Source organism: Canis lupus, chromosome X (assembly GCF_003254725.2).
Source record: "Canis lupus dingo isolate Sandy chromosome X, ASM325472v2, whole genome shotgun sequence".
In the NCBI taxonomy this organism is placed as follows: domain Eukaryota; kingdom Metazoa; phylum Chordata; class Mammalia; order Carnivora; family Canidae; genus Canis; species Canis lupus.
This window is the reverse complement of record NC_064281.1, coordinates 40,107,941-40,127,233: the sequence shown is the minus strand read 5'-3', so window position 1 is coordinate 40,127,233 and position 19,293 is coordinate 40,107,941. Positions and strand designations below refer to the sequence as shown.

The window sequence follows — 19,293 nt, the reverse complement described above, 5'->3', positions numbered from 1 at the left end:
GTATGTCCCATCCTAAGTCTTCCACAGGTAGAAGAGACTCAATATGGCTCCCACCCCAGGAGACCCCGACAGATGAGGACAGATTGGCTTTACACAGAGCGGAAAGTCGCCTGCCCAGGGTCACACAGCTCCGATACAGGGATCAGAACACGTGTGCTCTGCCTTCCGCACCCACGTGTTTCAACACGACACTGCACCGCCTTTCTCTACATAACTGTTCTTTGCCAGTCACTACGCAATTTGAGACCATGTAGTGCACGGAGTGTTTCTGTAACCAAAGTTATCGTAAACTTTATAAAGAAACAGAATAGGTGTCAAAAGTATCTTCCTCTGGAAATGCAGTCTTTCGGCTCACTGACTGAACACAGACCAAGCTGGTACGGCCAGAGGATATAAAGGTTGATAAAAACAAGCACACACCTTCTGAACGGAAGGAGCTTCCACCTAGTAGAGGGAGGAACACAACACTTACAAACTCACCTATGAAAGGGAGGGAGGGCGGCGGGGGTGCGGAGGGGGGCTGTCCGAGGGCGGTGCAGATGCAGCACAGGGAACAGAGAATAGAAGGAAGTCGGTTCCGCTTGGGGCTGGCAGAGAAGGCTTCGCGGGGACACAGAGCTATGACAACGGTTCTAAACACAGCGCCTCCGTCAGGACTAGGACGTAACAGAAAGTATATACAGGCCTTGCTCTAGGTCCCTGTTGCAGAGCTCCTGAAACCCTTATAAATCCCCAAGTGAGAAGAATACAAGGAGCACCTCATGTTCTAATGAGGTGACTCTAGTTGAGCTGACGGGCTGGTGACCAGAAAGGCCAAGCTGTGATTGGAAGCTCTGGATTTTAAGCCCCACTCACCTTTCTCCAGATTTGGGAGGGGGGGAGCTGGAGGTGGAGTTAACAATTGATCGTACTTGTGCTCTGAAGCCTCCATAAAGTCTCAATAGCGTGGGATTCGGGGAGCTTCCAGGTGGGTGAACACATCTATATACCGGGAGGATGATGCTTGCCAGTCCATGGGGACAGAAGCTCTCGAGCTCAGGGCCCTCCCAGGCTTGCCCTATATATCTGTTCATCTGGCCATTCATGCGGGTCCTTCATCGTGTCCTTTAATGAACTAGTAAATGTAAGTAACTGTGCCCCCGAGTCCTGCGAGCCACTCTAGCAAGTAATCAAATCCAAGGAGGGGATCACTGGTCCCTCTCATCTATAGCGTGCTGCTCGAAAGCCTGTGCCTGGTGCTGGCATCTGATGGGGCATGTGGGGGGGGGTGGTAGTCTGGTGGGACCAAACCCTCGACCTGTGGGATGTGATCTAGGATCTCTCTCCAGAGAGATGGTGTCAATACTGAGTTCGGGGCAGGACGCCCAGCTGCTGTGGCAGAGAGCTGTGTGGGGGTGGGGCAAACCTTCGACACCTCTGGGGAGAAAGTGTTCCGTGTGAGCGTGGAGGAGACACACGGGAGAAAGATAGGCAGGAAAGACACAGTGGGAAGAACCGGGCTGTTTCCAGGACTGCGACGGCTGCGTTGGGTTTTTCCTTCACAGTCCTCAGACTGCTGATTGTGGCTACTCCATCACGAAAGGGAACAGGAAGCAGGAGGGTGGGAGTCTGACCCGGTCAGCAGACTGAGGTAGAGAAGGAAAGGTCTTGTCAGCACCACACAGAAGCTCAGAAGTTTCTGAGTGGCCAGATTCCCACCAGAGAGAGAGAGAGGGAGGAAGAGAGAGAGAGAGAGAGAGAGAGAGCGCGCGCGCGCAATACTCCAACCCTTTACGCTCTGGATCTCCTCCTGTCCCACCCACACTGGCCGGTCTTTGATCTGGGGGATGTGTGGCACCCGTAGGGCCCCAACAGGCCACACGTGGCAGCAGTTCACTCAGTCCAGCAGACCGACACACGCCAGGCCACACCGTGTGCACAGGGGCAGTGACAGGCATGTGTTGCCAGCAGGAGGAGTTCTCAGAGCAGCCCACCCCTGCTCACCCTTCCCAAGTGACAAGTCAGGTGTTAGGGACCATGACCACACTGGTGAGCACAGGGCAACACCTGGCTCAGTGGCCATCTGCTGTCAAAATTCAAGATGCACATCGCCGCTGACCTAGAATCCTCACGTCTAATAAGCTACCTTGCAGACCAGACATGCTTGCGAGGAACAAACTGAAAACGTACACGGGGAAGTACTGCTGCACCGTTTATGACATCAAAAGACCAGGGTATCCTCGATGTACATCCCTGGCAGAAGGGTTAAGACATACTGGTATTTCCAGCCAGTGGAATATCGCATAGCCATTTTTGGAAATGGGGTACCACGCGCCGGTGATTTAGCCCTCCGGGGAACAGCTGGCAAGGTCTGTAGAAACTCTTCATTCTTAGGAGTCTCTCATGGAAAGGGAGGTGGGCGGGGGGTGGGGGTGACTGAGTGACGGGCACTGAGGGGGGGGCACTTGATGGGATGAGCACTGGGTGTTATGCTATATGTTGGCAAATTGAACTCCAATAAAAAAATAATAAAATAAAATAAAATATTAAAAAAAAAGAAACTCTTCATTGTCACCACAAGGGGGAGTGGGTGGGGACACTGACATCAAGACAATCCAGGGCAGTGACACAGTTAGCTATCCTCCAAGGCACACAACCGCCCTCTACACACAGCCTGACCTGACCCACGTGCCAAGCGTGCCCAACTCTGGGGTTGTTCAGACGCACAATGAAATGGAATGGTCGCGGAAAAGTCCGGAATGTGCTTGAGTCTCACGTGAAGGAAGAAATCTGAAGTAAAGGGCATTCTTACAAGAAAGAGATGTGCATGCGTGATCTCTCCAAGAATGAATGAACGAGGAAGGAGAAGGGGCATGGGGGACACACAAGAATTAGTGTGTACCCTTTGTCAAACAAGGCTTTTGTCTGAATTTTTTTTACCGTATGGACAAATCATTCGGCAGTGCTCAATTCAGCTTATTAACGCCCTATTCAGAACATGTTTCTAGAATCTTGGTATCCGTGTTGTCAAGTGCATCGGGAATGTAACTTACTTTCTGTGACATCTTTATCAAACCTAAGGTGAAGTGGCTTCACAGAACCGACTGGACTCATTTTCGACTTTCAACATCCTGGAAAAGCCGGACACAGGAACTATCTGGTCTCTTTTTTTTTTTTCACATTCTGGGAAAGGAGTAATCAGTGTAGGATTTGGGACAGCCAATTAAAGTGTGAATACCTTAGACCCAAAATCCAACCTCCAGGTGAGGATACATAAACCCCCCCCCCCCCCGCACTGTTGAGCACACACATAAAGAGTCATCCAAGAGGCACCATATACAACAGAAAAAGAACGTTCAAAACCTGAATACGCAAACAGAGCAAGAGTTGGATGATACATCCCTAGCACTGCAGAGTAACGGAAATCATCTTTCTGTGCTGAGGAGGAACACCATCCAGAAAATAACCAGGCAGGAAAAGAAGATGGGAGCGGGGCTCGGATGGCACTTGTGCAAAAACACCCACCCGACACGGCCGACGGACCCGTTCTCAGCAAGTGAACCTGACGGAAATGCAGCCACCCCACACCATCCCGAAACTATTACCAGTGGGGAGTCTGAGGAGAAACGTGGCACCGGGGGCAGAAGGAACAGGGGCATTCGGACTATTCTTTAACGCACAGAATGTCAGGCATGGCTTTCCTTTCGCCATTTTGAACATAATGAAAAAGCAAACAGGTGGAAGGTGGAAATGGAGACACGGGAAGAGCACACGAGTCTATGGACCGGAACGAGCTTCCCCGAGAAGTAAAAGAAAACGGAGGAGGCACGTTTCCCAGAGGAAGAAGTCTGACAAGAATGCTCACTCTCTTGCTGTCTTCTCTTGTTTTATTGTGTTTAGTTTCTATGGGGAGGGGAAGGATCAGGGAAACCATAGGTGGATCAGAGCCTGAAGAGAAAGCAGCCACAGCTGAGGGGAGGGACCGATTTGTTAAGGTTACAGTGCAGATCCCCCAAAGCTGCCTCAAGTCCACTGGAAACAAAGGAGGGGGTAAAGAGGAACTCACCTGGGCCGTGGCCATCTCGGTCTGCCCTGGACAAAGGGCGGAGATCTAGGGAGACAGAATGAGGGGCTCAAGATCAGGGTGCTCAGCCAGGAGACCATCCCCACCAGCCTAATAACAATCACCCTTGCGTCCTGGGGAGAATGACGTGCAAACGTGCCTGGGACCTCCAGCCCGGTCCCTTGGGACGTGGATAAGCCCACGACTTGTGTTTACGGGCTTCCAAAACGAATTTTGTTTCATTTCTCCACATATTTAGAAGCAGATTAAGAAAAAGCAAGTGCAACGCAAGCTCATTTGTTCACCGTTACATGCATACTGATGAGCAGCAGCATACGAGAGCATTTATTAAAATGGCTGACATTGGTTTTCTTGGACGGGGGATTTCACTTTTCTGCTTTTCTTTACTTGCGTTTTTGAACGTGAACATCATTACTCATAAGATGCAAATGAGGAATGATTACACTGAGCCTCGGAGGTGACAGACCCCGAGCAGAGTCTGGGGGACAGTGACATCTGGCTGGCTGTGGTTTGCAGGTGGAGAGAAACCAGGGCTGGAGAAGGGGCAGGGAGGGGAGGCAGGGCGCAGGGAGGGAGGGGAGGAGCCCAGCACTGGTCATTCCACGAGGAGCTGGAAACCACCGACCTTGGCACCCTGCACTGCACACGCTGCCCTTCGCTGGCCCGCCTCCACCGCATTCCTGGCTCCTGACTTCCTCCTTTCCCAGGAGGTCCATTCAACGGCCTGTTCTTCCCTGCTCTGCAGTTTCAAAAGGAGTCTCCGCAAGGAGCTTCTGCACAGAGTAGCTGCTGTCACCACAGCACACACACCCCCCCTCCCGCCAGGCAGGCAGCCTCGGGACAACAGGGTTCGGCTCCGTGCAGCTTCACAACTCACGCCCTCAGGTCCAATGACAGCAGCACCATAACGAGGTAGCAGAACCAGAAGACGGCGTACCTCCAGACTGATTACAGATTTTGCCAAGTAAAAAAGAAACCGATACAAAACTATTGTACGCTTTAGCCAGACTAGAGGGAAAACCCACATTTCTGCTAGAGGTGGGTGGGATGTTCACACTCTAGGGCTGACGCATTCCAGAAACAGCCAATGGAAAAGAGGGGAGCATTATGTGTGTCTAGCGTCAGGAGACCAGAAACTCTTGTGAGGCTGGCAGTGATCCTCGTGACCCTGCCCCTGCCCGTGCAGGACTGTAGCGGGCCACCTGCCTCCTGGCAGCATCCCTCCATCCACCTGTACACATCACCTCTCTCCTCTGATGGGGTTCAACTGCCCACCGTCACATGCTGAGCATGCTCTCTCCCAGGGGGAGCAGGGACAGGGGCCACTCCAGGTCTAGCTTTTCTTGGATCGGCTGTCCTTCAGCCTTCACCCTCTGCCCTACGGTCCGGGTCTGTCCTGTGAGCCTGTACTCCCCACTCTGGGTTCTGGATCTGTCCTGAGAGCCTGCATCCTCTGCCCTGGGCTCTGGGTCTGGGCTGAAGTTCCTCCTCCTAAGCCTTTCAGAAGAGCTCTCTTGCTCCTAAGGATGCAGGACCAAAGGATTCAGAGACGACAAACGCACCTCAGCTAGGACCATCAACTGCAGCACCCCATCTGTGCCTCTGACGCTGGAACTCACCTTCCGAGGCCTCAGACTGGCTCTTCTGTAGACCAGGAAGCTCAGGTGCAGGTGAGCTGGAATCTGCAGTTGGTGAGCAGTGGTCTCAGCGCTGCAACCTGATCCTGGAAGGAAGGACCAAACAGGAGATGCAATTAGCAACCCCTTCACCCTATGGCGTGAAGTTGAGGAAAACTCAAATGTTCTCCTTTATGGAAGGAAGCACAAGGCCTCGTCTGAGTCTGGAGAGTGACGCTTAGTAGGGCCCCAATTATCACCAGACAAGGACCTGACCACACACTTCCTTCATAAAAGCCCCCCCCCCCGCAGCCCCCCCCTTCTGAAATGAAACTGCCCTGTCCCTTTCATTCACGGTGAAAATGTCAGTGCCCGCAATATGCCTGTTCTGCGTGTTGCAGACAGGTAGACACATCAGGGAACCAAAGAATCAGAGTTCCCCGCCCTTGTGGTGGAGCTCTATTCTACCAGTGAAGGCAGGGAGCAAGCAGCAAACGCGATCACCTTCGGGAGGGTGGGAGGGAACGTTAGTTAGAAAGGCCTAAGGGCTGGCGGGCGGGTTGGGGCGGGGCGGGGCGGGGGTGGTGGCTAGAAGGATCCGCAGGGGTTTACTAGCTGTGTGACTTTGGACAGGATTCCGAGCCTTTCTGTTCTTGCTTTCTCGCGACGAAGATAACGGTAACACCTGCTCACAGGCCATCGCGAAGATGACCGTGACCCCCAAGGGCGCCTTGCACTTACTAGGCCCTCAGCAAAGTCACTGACTGTGTCACTCGGCGTCGCCCGCGACGCGCCGCCCACACTCACCCCTCGGCCCCGGGCCCCCGAGCCCTCAGAGGACGCGAACCCATCACCCCGCCCTCCCCTCCGGCCCGTGTCCGCTCCGCCTCCCCGTACTTGGCTACCAGAACCCGCCAGTCCGGGCGGATAACAACAACCGGCGCGACCTCGCACCGCCCTCGGGTCGGCGGAGCACTTCCGCTCCCGTCGCCCCGCAGCCCGAGGTCGGAGCGCCGCGCACGCGCACGATCGGCTTTGGGAAGGAGGGGGGCGCTGCTGCCAGTGCCCAAGATGGCGCGCGTCGCGGGCAGCGATTCTGCCCCGGTTTGTTCGCGCCGCCAACAGCGGTTCGTGCAACCATTTTCGGCGCACATCAGGCCGGCGCGGGGGCCGGGGTGGGGGTGGGGTGGCGTCTCCCGTCGGCGAGGCGCCAGCGGAGGCTGTCAGGGGCCCCGGTCCCACCGCCTTCGAGGCCGAAGCGCCCTCTGTCGCGCCGCTCTGCTGCGCAACCTCCGTCTCCCAAAGCCGCGCTGTCCGCTTCCTTGGGCTCTCAGAATAAGAAACGGTAGTGGCGCCTGCTGCGGTCCTCAGCGGCACATGGGCGCGGCCATCTTGGGGGCGGGGCCGCTCCCTGGGCGCCATATGCTTCCCAGGCCCAGGGGTCAGAGAGCAGGGGTCAGGCCCAGTTGCGGGAAGTGGCCCGGAGGAGGGCTCGGGAGCAAGCTGCAGGGCCACTCCCACGCGCAGACTGAGAAACCCCGATGCCGGATTCTCCTGAAATAAATCCCGTGGCCCCAGTCAGGCATCCCGGGCGTCCGGGGAGACTGGTTTTTGCTTTTGGACAACATTGCCTAACGTAAGCAGAGAGTCTTGGTCTCTGCCAGTGGCAGTCGTTGGTAGCTTACACAGTAAGCATACACAGTGGGTAGCATACACAGAAAGCCTGTTAAGTGCCCTTGGGGACAGACTTCTGCTACTTGTCAGGATCTGGGGGAAAGAGGCCAAGTGTGTGCCGCCCTTGTAGGACCAGGCCCTACAAGGGTGCCTGGTCACCCCGCAGAACTCTTCGGGCGGTGCATGGTCGGGTGTCAGCTCAGTTGGCGCCGAGCTCCTCCTGCGCTAGAGCCACAGCAGGTGCCACGCACCGTGGAGAGAAGCATGTGACAAAAACCATCGTGGCATCCATCGTACGTGTATGTGATCTTCCATTTGAACCTACTGCTTTCCCCCCTCTCTTTCCCTTTCCCCTCTGTGAGGGGAAACTTATGTTCCCTGGATGATCGAGATGATTCATAGCCCAGATCTACAGCGCACGGTTCTGGGAAGTGACCGTGCAAGCTTTGTGCTGGCGTCCCGGGAGGGAGAAGAGCCTGTGTTCCCTCAGGCATGCGAGGGGGTATTGCTCTCCGCTGGGAATGAATTCCATAAGTGATGGCCAGGCCGAGAGATACTGCTTCTGCATTTCTAGAGGAGCGGTGACCCGCTAACCTTCTTTTCAGACATGCCTATCAGGAGGCGCGAAAAGTTGAGTTAGTAGGCCAGTGCCCCGGGGACCATGGAGAAAGCCCCAGCTGCAGAAATACCTGGTCTCCGGCCCTGGTCAGACCCTGCCCGTGTCCTCACGATACAGGGACAAGTGCTCACGCGGAAAGGGAAGACCTAATGGTCCGGGTAGGGCCTGGTGAAGGACACGGGTCTGGCACTCCTGCAATGCCAGCATTTCTAGTGTGACTCTGTCACTTTGGAACCTCGAAACATGCCGGGGTGTTCTTCCGGTGCATCCTCTGTCCGGGCTCTTAGGGTATGTCAGTCCATAGGGGAGAAGGCTTGTCTCCACCTCTTTCTGGCCCCTTGGCTCACAGCTGAAGACCACCTGCCTAAAGGGCTTTGTGATCGATGTCAGGTGCATCTGATAGCCCCAAGCCCAGGGCTTAGCCCACAGCAGGCACCTGGTTCGTGGTGACGGTGTACACTCTTTTCTCATACACACCGGGTAAACGTGCCTGTGGCCGCTGCGGTCCCCTCCCACAGTGTGGCCTTCCCCTTTGCCACCTTCGTGCCCGGTTGTGGGCCCGTGCCTGGCTCCAGCCTCACCCAGGATCGCCCCTCGTAGTCAGCTGAACACCTTTTTTTTTTTTTTTTTTTTTCTGTTGGCGACTAGACTTCTAAAGAAGTGGAGATGACTTGTAAGGAGTAAACCTAGGAGGCCTGGATTGCTCAAGCCCCGTAAATTCAAAGGAAAATCCTGTTTCAGGAGGACTGCCCCTTATCTGGCTCTGGGGAGACCACCACTAAGCCCCTGTGTCACATTCTGCCTAGTAAGAGTGTTTTTGTATTCTAAGCACTGCTTTTCCAGTTTGGCCAGATCGTTTATGCAAACAGTGTGACTTATGGTGAACATCTGGTTTTGCATGTGTGAGGCCCTGGGCCCTGCTATATTAGCTTGACCTCTGGAGGGCTGTCGCCCGAGGAGCTAACATCAGTCCCATGGATGCTGCACGGCCACATCACCTCCCTAAAAACCCTGGACCCCCAGGGCTGGGGGAGCTTCCCTGGCTGGTAGCACCTGGCAGGTTTCTGTTCACACATCCTTCCTGGGAGAATTTAAGCATTGACTGTGTGACTCCTTTGGGAGAAAACAACTGACCTCTCATGACTGGTTTCTGCTGGACTCCGCCCCCTGCCCGCCAGGCACCTCTTCCCTTTGCTGATTCTACTCTGCAGGCTTTCACTGTAGTAGGTCATAACCGGGTATAGAACAGCCCAGGGCGGGGCAGCCCCGGTGGCTCAGCGGTTGAGCGCCGCCTTCAGGCCGGGGCCTGATCATGGAGACCTGGGATCGAGTCCCACATCCCTGCGTGGAGCCTGCTTCTCCCTCTGTCTGTCTGTCTGTCTCTCTCTCTCTCCTCTCTCATGAATGAATATATAAAATCTTAAAAAAGAAACAGCTCAGAAGGACTCTCAGGACTCTGGAAAGGAGAACAGCTTTTCTGAGTCCCGAGTCCTAGAGCGGCATCTCGCCTGAGGGTGGTCTTAGAGACTCTCTTTACACCGTTGCTCCTGATGCTCAGATGTGTACTCACTCTCCAGTTGGTTTCAAGCATCCCACTAGGCGGACCTTCTGAACCCAGTTTGACTGCCCTCAGGGATACACAGGTCGCCGACTGCAGCAGCAGCAGCAGTACCATCCAGAGGGCACGGTTGTGTTCTTCCACCTTTGAAAAGCCAGGTCCTGAGCGCATGCCCTGTGCAGGAGTTGAGTGAGCTTGCTTTCCTGTTATTTTTAATTATACTTTGTGGTTACCCTAGAGATTATGCCAAACACCACTGATTTATTACCTTTCCTTCCTCCAGAATTCAACGATGTAAATAATTTTAGCTCATGTCCTTGTTATCTTTTTTTATTTTATTTATTCATGAGAGACAGAGAGAGAGGGAGAGACACAGGCAGAGGGAGAAGCAGGCTCCATGCAGGGAGCCCGACATGGGACTCGATCTGGGGTCTCCAGGATCACGCCCTGGGCTGAAGGTAGCACTAAACCACTGAGCCACCCAGGCATCCCACCGTGTTCTTTTTACTATTGCCGACCTGGATTTTTAACTCCTCATATATTTTATTTCTTTTGTTGTGATTTTATTTTTTTTAAAGATTGTTTTATTTATTCATAGAGATGCAGAGAGAGAGAGAGGCAGTAACACAGGCAGAGGGAGAAGCAGGCTCCATGCAGATACTTGATCCAGGGTCTCCAGTATCACGCCCTGGGCTGCAGGCGGCGCTAAACCGCTGCGCCACCAGGGCTGCCCTCGATGTGATTTTATAATTGTGTAAGACATTCAGTTGCCATATAGATTTATCCACATTTTGTCTTTACAATACTCTTTATTGCTTTTGCACTTTGATTTTTTTTAAGGATCATTATTTTCTAACATTAAGAAATATCTTCAGTATTTATTTCAGTGTAGGTCTGTTGAAAATTCATTTTATCAGTTTTGTTTTTTCTAAAACCAACTGATCTCAGACTCATTTTGAAAGGGTGTTTTCTCTGGTCACCTGGGTGGCAAAATCAGTCAAGCATCAGACTCTTGGTTTCAGCTCAGGTCATGAGCTCCTGGTCATGAGATTAAGCCCTGCTGACCAAGCCCTACTTCAGTATCCATGCTAGGTGCAGGATCTGCTTGAGTTTCTCTCTCCCTCTACCTCCCCCCTCCTCTACATGTGCTTGCTCTCACTATCTTTCTTAAATAAATAAATACTCTTTTTTGAAAAGATGTTTTCTCTGGGAATAGAATTCCAGGTTAGCTTTGGTTTTATTTCAGAACTTTAAAAAAATTTTTTTTATCTTATTTATGATAGTCATACAGAGAGAGAGAGAGAGAGGCAGAGACATAGGCAGAGGGAGAAGCAGGCTCCATGCACCGGGAGCCTGACGCGGGATTCGATCCCGGGTCTCCAGGATCGCGCCCTGGGCCAAAGGCAGGCGCCAAACTGCTGCGCCACCCAGGGATTCCTATTTCAGAACTTTAAAGATAGCTCTTCAGTCTGTGAGTTGAGCATTTGACTCTTGATTTCTGCTTGGACCACGATCTCAGGGTTGTGGGACTGAGGAGCCCTGCATTAGGCTCTGCACTGAGCATGGACCCTGTCTATGTTTTTCTCTCCAGGGGTACCTGGGTGGCTCAATCAGTTAAACTCATATCTGTCTTTGGCTCAAGTCATGATCATAGAGTGCTAGGATTGAGGCCCACATGGGACTCCCTGCTTAATAAGCAGTTGGCTTCTCCTCCCTCTTCCTCCCCTCCCATGTTGTCTCTCTCTCAAATAAATAAATAAATTAAATAGTTTTAAAAAGGTTCTCTCCCCCGCCTTTCCCCCCTGCTTGTGTATGCATACACACTCTCAAAAAAAAAAAGAGAGAGAGAGAGAGAAAGATACTCTTATTGTATTCCGGTTTTCATTGTATTTGTTGAAAACTCAGCTGCCATTTTTATTGTTTCTCCTTTGAAGGTGATGTGCCTTTTTTACTCTTGTTGCAATTAGATTTTCCTTTATTCCTTTTTGTTTTCAGCAGTTTGACTATGATTTGCCTACCTATGATTCCCTTTGTATTCATTCTGCTTTACTTGAGTATAGCTTTTTAAATCAATGGTTTGTTATCTTTTGTGAATTTTGATATCTCTTCAAATTGCTATCCCTTCCAATTAAACATATTAGATCTTTCCACCGTGTTCTCTGTCTCCTACATTTTTTCTATTGTTTTTCTTTTTTTCTTTTCACAGTGATTCAGCCTGGACATTCTCTACTAACTCTCTTCCAGTTGACTAAGCTTCAATTATGCTGCATCTAAGATCTATTTAGTGCTTCATTTAAGATATGTTTTCAGTTCTAGAATTTCCATTTGATTCTTTCTAATAGATATCAATCATTTTGTCACCTAATTTCTTGACATAGTAATCATAGTTTTTTTTTAAGTTTGTGTCTGATAACTCAAATATTTGGATTGCTCTTGGGTTTATTTGTATTATCTGTTTTATCTTGGTTTCCTTCGTCTGACTCATGGAAGCCTGTGATTTTTTTTTGAACACTATAAATTGAATATGAGGGGATCCCTGGGTGGCACAGCGGTTTGGCGCCTGCCTTTGGCCCAGGGCGCGATCCTGGAGACCCAGGATCGAGTCCCACATCGGGCTCCCGGTGCATGGAACCTGCTTCTCCCTCTGCCTGTGTCTCTGCCTCTCTCTCTCTCTCTCTCTCTCTCTCTCTCTCTCTGTGATTATCATAAATAAATAAAAATTAAAAAAAAATAAATTGAATATGAAAGTTTTAAAATATTTCTCTGGATGATGTTGTCCTCCAGAAATGATTTACTTTTTTCTGGCAGCCCAATAGAGTAAAAGCAGATAACATGGATCTCATTAAGGAATAAGATGACTTGAGGCTCTATTTCACATTCATGAGGCCTCCTCTAAATCTGGTTTGCCACTCCTAGGACAAAACCATTCAGGATGTTTACCTGAAACCCTGACAGAGTTTGATCTCTGATTTTTGTCTCTTGTCACTGAGATTTCTAAAAGCTCTGCTTAAATTTTTGGCTTCTTACTGCTTTCTGCTTGACTTCATAACATCTGGTCTTATGTAGTTTAGAAATTGCACTATGCCCACTATTTGGAGTTCCATTTTCTGCAGTTCCTTCTTTTGTTGGTCTTGCCCTTCAAGTTCTGGTTACCTTAGCAGCCAGCAGTAAATCCAACTTTTATGCCCTGCTTTGTGAGACTTCTCGACACTCTGAATTACCATTTCTTGCTCTTTAGTTTGGCTCTGTACAGCTTCAGGATTAAGAAATGTGTCAAGGGAAAAAGAAGCAGTTCACTTCAGTTTGTTTCTCTTTACTAAATCAGACTGTTCTAAAGATTAGTTTCCTTGCTTTATATCTGACACCTTTAAAAAGCTAAGGTTTGGGGGGTATTTTATCTAGGTTTTATGGTTTCCATCAGCCAAAGAATTAGGATGAGATGAGATAACCTGTCATATTTAGAAGAAGAATCTTTGCCATACAATTTCTGTAGATACCAGTTACCAGTTTAAGAAAGTTCCCTTCTGGGCAGCCTGCGGGGGGTGGGGGTGGGGGGTGGGGGTGGGGTGCTCAGCGGTTTAGCGCCACCTTCAGCCCAGGGCCTGATCCTGGAGACCTGGGATCAAGTCCCACGTCGGGCTCCCTGCATGGAGCCTGCTTCTCCCTCTGCCTGTGTCTCTGCCTCTCTCTCTGTCTCTCATAAATAAATAAATAAAATCTTTAAAAAAAAAAAAGTTTCCCCTACCTTTGGCTCACAAAGAGGCTTTCATATGAATGAATGTTGCATTTTTAAAATGCATCTTCCAGGGATCCCTGGGTGGCGCAGCGGTTTGGCGCTGGCCTTTGGCCCAGGGCGCGATCCTGGAGATCTGGGATCGAATCCCACGTCGGGCTCCCGGTGCATGGAGCCTGCTTCTCCCTCTGCCTATGTCTCTGCCTCTCTCTCTCTCTCTCTGTGACTATCATAAATAAAAAAATAAATAAAATAAAATAAAATGCATCTTCCATATCTAGTGAGATGTGATTTTTTTCTTTTATCGATGTAACATATTGTATTCATTGATTTACAAATAATTGCATTTCCATAATAAACTCAGTTTAGTAATGACCTATTATCTTTTAATATACTTATGGATTCAGTGTACTAGCGTTTCATTTAGGATATATTGAAAAAGATTGAACTGAATTTTACTTTCTTGTAATGTTCTTGTCAGCTCTTGGATCAAAATAATGCTAATCTCATAGAACAAAATGGGAAAAGTTCCCTATTTTCTCTGGAAGAGTTCTTTTTCTTTGGAAGACTTTATGTAACATTAGTGTTGGTTATTCCTTAGCCACCTGATAAAATTCATCAAGCAAGCCATGTCAACCTTGAGTTTTCCTTGTGGAAAAGTTTTAAATTATGGATTAAATGTTTATCATAGATACAAGGCAATTTTAGATTTTCTGTCCATGGGTCCTGTCCCTGACAGGATTGTTGAGCCATTGCATTAGTCACAAACTGGCTATCACCAGACTCCTTATTAGATGAACAAACTAAACATTTTGCTTTTCTAAGCTATTATGGGCCAACTTCCTGTCATTTACAGCTGGAAATATTTCTAACTGATATAGAATGATATGCTGGAGAACTTGATTGTAATTCTAATGTGGACACAGTGAAATGTCTATATAAAGATAAATTGTATTTCTGTATACCAGCAAAAAGACATTTAGAAAATGAAACTAAAAGAAAAATAGTTTACTCCTAGTACCCAGATCTTGATTTTTAACCACAACCAGAGATTTTTTAGAGAAATGTCTGGTTCTGGGGCTGGGGCTAGGAGAATACATGATGAGCATGGGTTTAAAGCCTATTGGGACATGTCTAAAGGACATAGGAAGCATCATGAAGGACCTTCACTGGCCACATTTGAGATCATTTGAATACCAAAAAGAGTTATGGCTGCAATTTATTGTAATACATTAAATAAAAATCTATGAGTTCATCATGATACTCAAAAAAGGAACAAACAAAAAAAGATTTTAAAAAGGAGAAAGCTCTTTGTCTTATTCTTAGAATGAGTTCCAAGTTAACAGAAATGGAGCTGCATACAGATTTATTGAGGAGAAACATCTGCAAGAGGTTGAAAAAGAACTGGACAGAGGGAGGGTTTGCCCAGAATGTAGTTGCAACCGAGGTCTCAGACAATCCTACAGGGAGCTCTGGAGCTGAGGTGGCCCTTCAGAATTGTCCCAAGTCGGGGAGATTAGGCTGGACCTTTGTATTCCTACATGAGACACTCATTGACTACCACCTGCTCCCTGGGCAGTGGTGAGAAGTGAAGGTATAACTTTGAGTGAGGCAGTTCTCCGTGGCTGAGAGCAGTTTCTAGTGAGAGACAGCTGTGAGGTCAGCAGCTGGGGGGGATGATGTATTGGCCCTCAGCAGGAGATCTGAGTGAGCACCATAGTATTCACTACAGCCATTATTTCTATAAGAATGCCACCTGAGGGATCCCTGGGTGGCGCAGCGGTTTGGCGCCTGCCTTTGGCCCAGGGCGCGATCCTGGAGACCCGGGATCGAATCCCACATCGGGCTCCCAGTGCATGGAGCCTGCTTCTCCCTCTGCCTGAGTCTCTGCCTCTCTCTCTCTCTCTCTCTGTGACTATCATAAATAATAAAATAAAAATTAAAAAAAAAAAAAAGAATGCCACCTGATAAATATAAAAAAGAATGATATAATTAGGAAATCACTATTTTACAAACCTCCATGTAATAATTGATTCAAGCGAGGAAGCTTAAGGAATACTGTCTTAAAAAAAAAAAGGAATACTGTCTTAACTTGAACTGTTATAACAAAATACCATAAACTGAGTGGGTTATCAACAACAGAAATTTACTTTTCATAGCTCTGGAGGCTGGAAGTCCAAGATCATGGTGCCAATATGGTCGGTTTCTTGGCAAGAGCCCACCTTCAAGTTGCTATATTCTTACTGTATCCTCACATGGTGGGGAAGGGAGTGAGCTGGCTCTCTGGCCTCTTCTTGTAAGGGCACTAATTCCATTCGTGAATCCACATCTGTGACCTAATCACCTGCCAAAGGCCCACCTCCTAACACTATCATATTGGGAGTTAGGATTTCAACATATGAATTTGGAGGGAGGGACACATTCAGCCCATAGCAGATGTTGAAAGCATTTAACAAAAGGTTGTTTTAGAACAGGTTCTTAAATGTAGAATCAGAACATCACTCTACAGGTTATTTGCTCATTGCATAGAAAACTTAGCATCATAAATAGTGGGTTGCACAGTAGCACCTAGGATGTATTCTTGGCAAAAATGCTTAACCTAAAACTGATCAAGACTGGAGATCTAACTTCAATTCTATAGAAAGTACAAGAGATAAAGGAAAAGTTTAAGTGATACCATGAGGTAACAATTAGATTATACAGAGTGTGAGACATTCTACAAGCCAACTGGTCTGGTTTCTTCAAAAAGTCAGTATTAACAGGTCAGGACCAGGTGATGATGACTGTAGTTTTTTTATTTCCTTAAATACTGTCTTCAAAGCAGAACCATTATAGTGAAAGAAAAAAATGTCACAGACTACATTTTTTTTATGATAGTCACAGAGAGAGAGAGAGAGGCAGAGACACAGGCAGAGGGAGAAGCAGGCTCCATGCACCGGGAGCCTGACGTGGGATTCGATCCCGGGTCTCCAGGATCGCGCCCTGGGCCAAAGGCAGGCGCCATACCGCTGCACCACCCAGGGATCCCAGACTACATTTTTTTTATTTAAAGATTTATTTTTATTTATTTATGAGAGAGAGAGAGAGAGAGAGAGAGAGAGAGAGACAGGCAGAGACACAGGCAGAGGGAGAAGCAAGCTCCATGCTGGGAGCCCGACGCGGGACTCGATCCCGGGACTCCAGGATCGCGCCCTGGGCCAAAGGCAGGCGCGAAACCGCTGAGCCACCCAGGGATCCCCTACATTTTAAACAAAACAAGGTGACAAGCATCCCCAGGAACCCCAGAATGCAAATGGGTGACATCAAACCATTGACAATAGCAAGACCTTTGCAAATTCTGCACAGGTTTAGCAGTCATACAAAAGAGAACCAGAGGGACTATAGGATCATTCTGATGGTTCCATGAGCCCCCAAACACTAAAATTCATACAAATGCTCCTCAGTTCAGTTACTTACTGCCTCAGTTTCTGCCACAGGGGATACTCATAGCTCCCATCTCTTCACCTGATGGACTATCAACTAGGGTCAAGACCCCTCAAGATTCTTCAAGGTAGCTGTGTTCTGTGGCATTCACCTGACCCTTTGGAAAACTCTCACACCCTTACTCCACCAAACTCTAGACCTGCACGCTGTCTACACTGCTCCTCTCTTTCTTCACTCTGCTATTTCAGGCTGCCACACCAGCCTCCTCTTTACAGATTTGTCCAGGTAAGAGCAATCATTCATCTGTCCTCACACTCTTGAGGACAAGCTTTATCCAAAACTCAAGCTGCACCACAGAGACAGAATTGGATGGGCTTGTGAGTTTCTGCAGATCAGATATTAGTCTCCCCACTGAGAAGGCAACCACCAGGATTCTGAATTACCTTGGGGTCCCCCTCTCCTAGCTTGAGGTGGTGATGGGGAGGTCCAGAAAAAAAGGGGCAAATTGCTCTCGACTGCAAAGTTTCCTTTCAAAAAATAATTTTTAAAAGGAATCTCCAACCTACTCTTTTTTTAAGATTTTATTTATTCATGAGAGACACACAGAGAGATAGAGACACAGGCAGAGGGAGAAGCAGGCTCCATGCAGGGAACCCAACGCAGGACTCGATCCCAGGTCTCCAGGATCAGGCCCTGGGCTGAAGGCAGCGCTAAACCGCTGAGCCACCGGGCTGCCCTCCAACCTATTCTTACATCAGTTGGAGGAGGATGATGGGCTGATAATCTAAGAACTTGTTGGCATTTCACAGTTAAATTTTCCAGAATGTGTGTAGACACCAATGTGAATATGAATATGCCTGGAATTAATGGATACAAATAAAATATTTGTGCCCTTCCCATTTTATCCTTGTACCTGCCTCTGGGTTAGGTTACCTGGTATTTTGTAAAGCCAAAATAATCTTATTTTTTCATAGATGGATGTGTTTTTCCAGAAATGATAAAGTCCTTCAGGTTGCTAGGAAATGACACTAGATAGTAATTCTAATTCATGCAATGAAATTAAAAGCTTGGACACCTGGATGGCTCAGTGGTTGAGTGTCGGCCTCTGGCTCAGGTCGTGATCCCAGGGTCCTGGGATCAAGTCCTGCATCGGGCTCCCCACAGGGAGCCTATTTCTCCCTCTGCCAATGTCTCTTCCTCTCTCTGTGTGTCTCTCGTGGATAAATAAAAAATCTTTAAAAAAAAGAAATTAAAAAAAAAAAGAAATTAAAAGCTCCAGAAAATGTAAATATGTAGGTAAATATAAAATACTGTATATTTTAAAATCTTCTCTTAACAGATTTAAAAGATACAGTAGTGCATAAAATAATGATCATAAAACTGTTATTGAGCTTATAACATATAAAGGTATATATGACAACAATGACACAAAGAAGGGAGAGGAAGAAATGGAGCTATATTAGGGCAAGTTTTCTATATTTTACCAAAAGTAAGTTAGTATTAATATGAAGTGGATAGTGACAAGTTAAGATATATTTTATAATCCCTAAAGCAACAATTAAGAACATGGTTTTAAAAAAACAGTAAAATAATTCAACAAGGAATTCAAATGGTGTAATAGAGGAAAAAACCTCACAAAAGAAGAAAATAAAGAAGGAAGAGTGAAACAAAAAGACATGAAACATATAGAAAAGAAATAGCAGAATGGGAAATACAAATTCATCATGTAAATAACTAGATTAAATGTGAATAGATTACACACTCCAGCAAAGGTAGAGACTGTTAGGACAGAAAACAAGATTCCACTATATGCTGTCTAAAAGAGATGTATTTTATCTTGGAAGACATATCTAGGTTAAAAGTAAATGAATGAGGAAAGATATACCATATAACAGCAACCATAAAAGTGCTGGGGCAGCCATACAAATACCTGACAAAATAGACTTTAAGACAAAAAATATCAGAGTCAAAGGGGTATTTTGTAATGATAAAAGTGTAAATTTACCAGAAACATATAACAATTTGAACCTAAATGCATGTAGCAATAGAGCCCCAAAGTACATGAAGCAAGAGCTGACAAAATTGAAAGGAGAAATGGACAATTTAACAATAGTAGTTGGAGATGTCAACAGCTCAGCTCTCAATAATGAATAGAAAAGCCAGACAGAATATCAACAAGGATACAGAACACTTGAACAACACTATCAACACACTTGAAACGACTAACGTCTATAAAACAGTCCATCCAGAGGACAACAATGGGGTGGCTAAGTCAGTTGAGGGTCTGCCTTTGGCTCAGGTCGTGATCCTAGTGTCCTGGGAGAGAGTCCCACATCAGGCTACCTGCTCCATGGTAAATTTAAGATTTGAAATTCTACAAAGTATATTCTCTAAACACAGCAGACCTGTATTAGAAATTTGGGAAATTTCCAAATATTTGGAAACTAAATAACACTTTTTTTTTAAAAAGTAGGCCCTATGCATGATGTGGGGCTTTAACTCATGACCACAAGATCAAGAGTTGCACACTCCACTGACTGAGCCAGCCAGGTGCCCCTAAATCACATACTTCTAAATAACTAATGAGTGAAAGAAAAAATTACAAAA

The 19,293-nt window shown here is 47.7% G+C and overlaps 1 protein-coding gene across 9 annotated transcripts in view; it reads right to left on the bottom strand.

Annotated features, from left to right (window-relative positions):
• Positions 1-7,079, bottom strand: part of KRBOX4 (KRAB box domain containing 4) — a 39,679-nt gene extending 32,600 nt beyond the window's left edge. For 5 of the 9 annotated variants that reach the window (XM_049107718.1, XM_049107711.1, XM_049107716.1 and 2 more), the window contains exons 1-3: positions 6,292-6,418; positions 5,683-5,786; positions 4,046-4,090 (exon numbers count right to left, since the gene is read on the bottom strand). In XM_049107718.1, the coding sequence (XP_048963675.1) occupies positions 4,046-4,090; positions 5,683-5,786; positions 6,292-6,379 (237 nt within the window). In that variant the 5' untranslated portion in view covers positions 6,380-6,418. The other 4 variants (XM_049107713.1, XM_049107712.1, XM_049107715.1 and 1 more) reach the window with 4 other exon arrangements.
• Between the last annotated feature and the right edge of the window lie 12,214 nt (positions 7,080-19,293).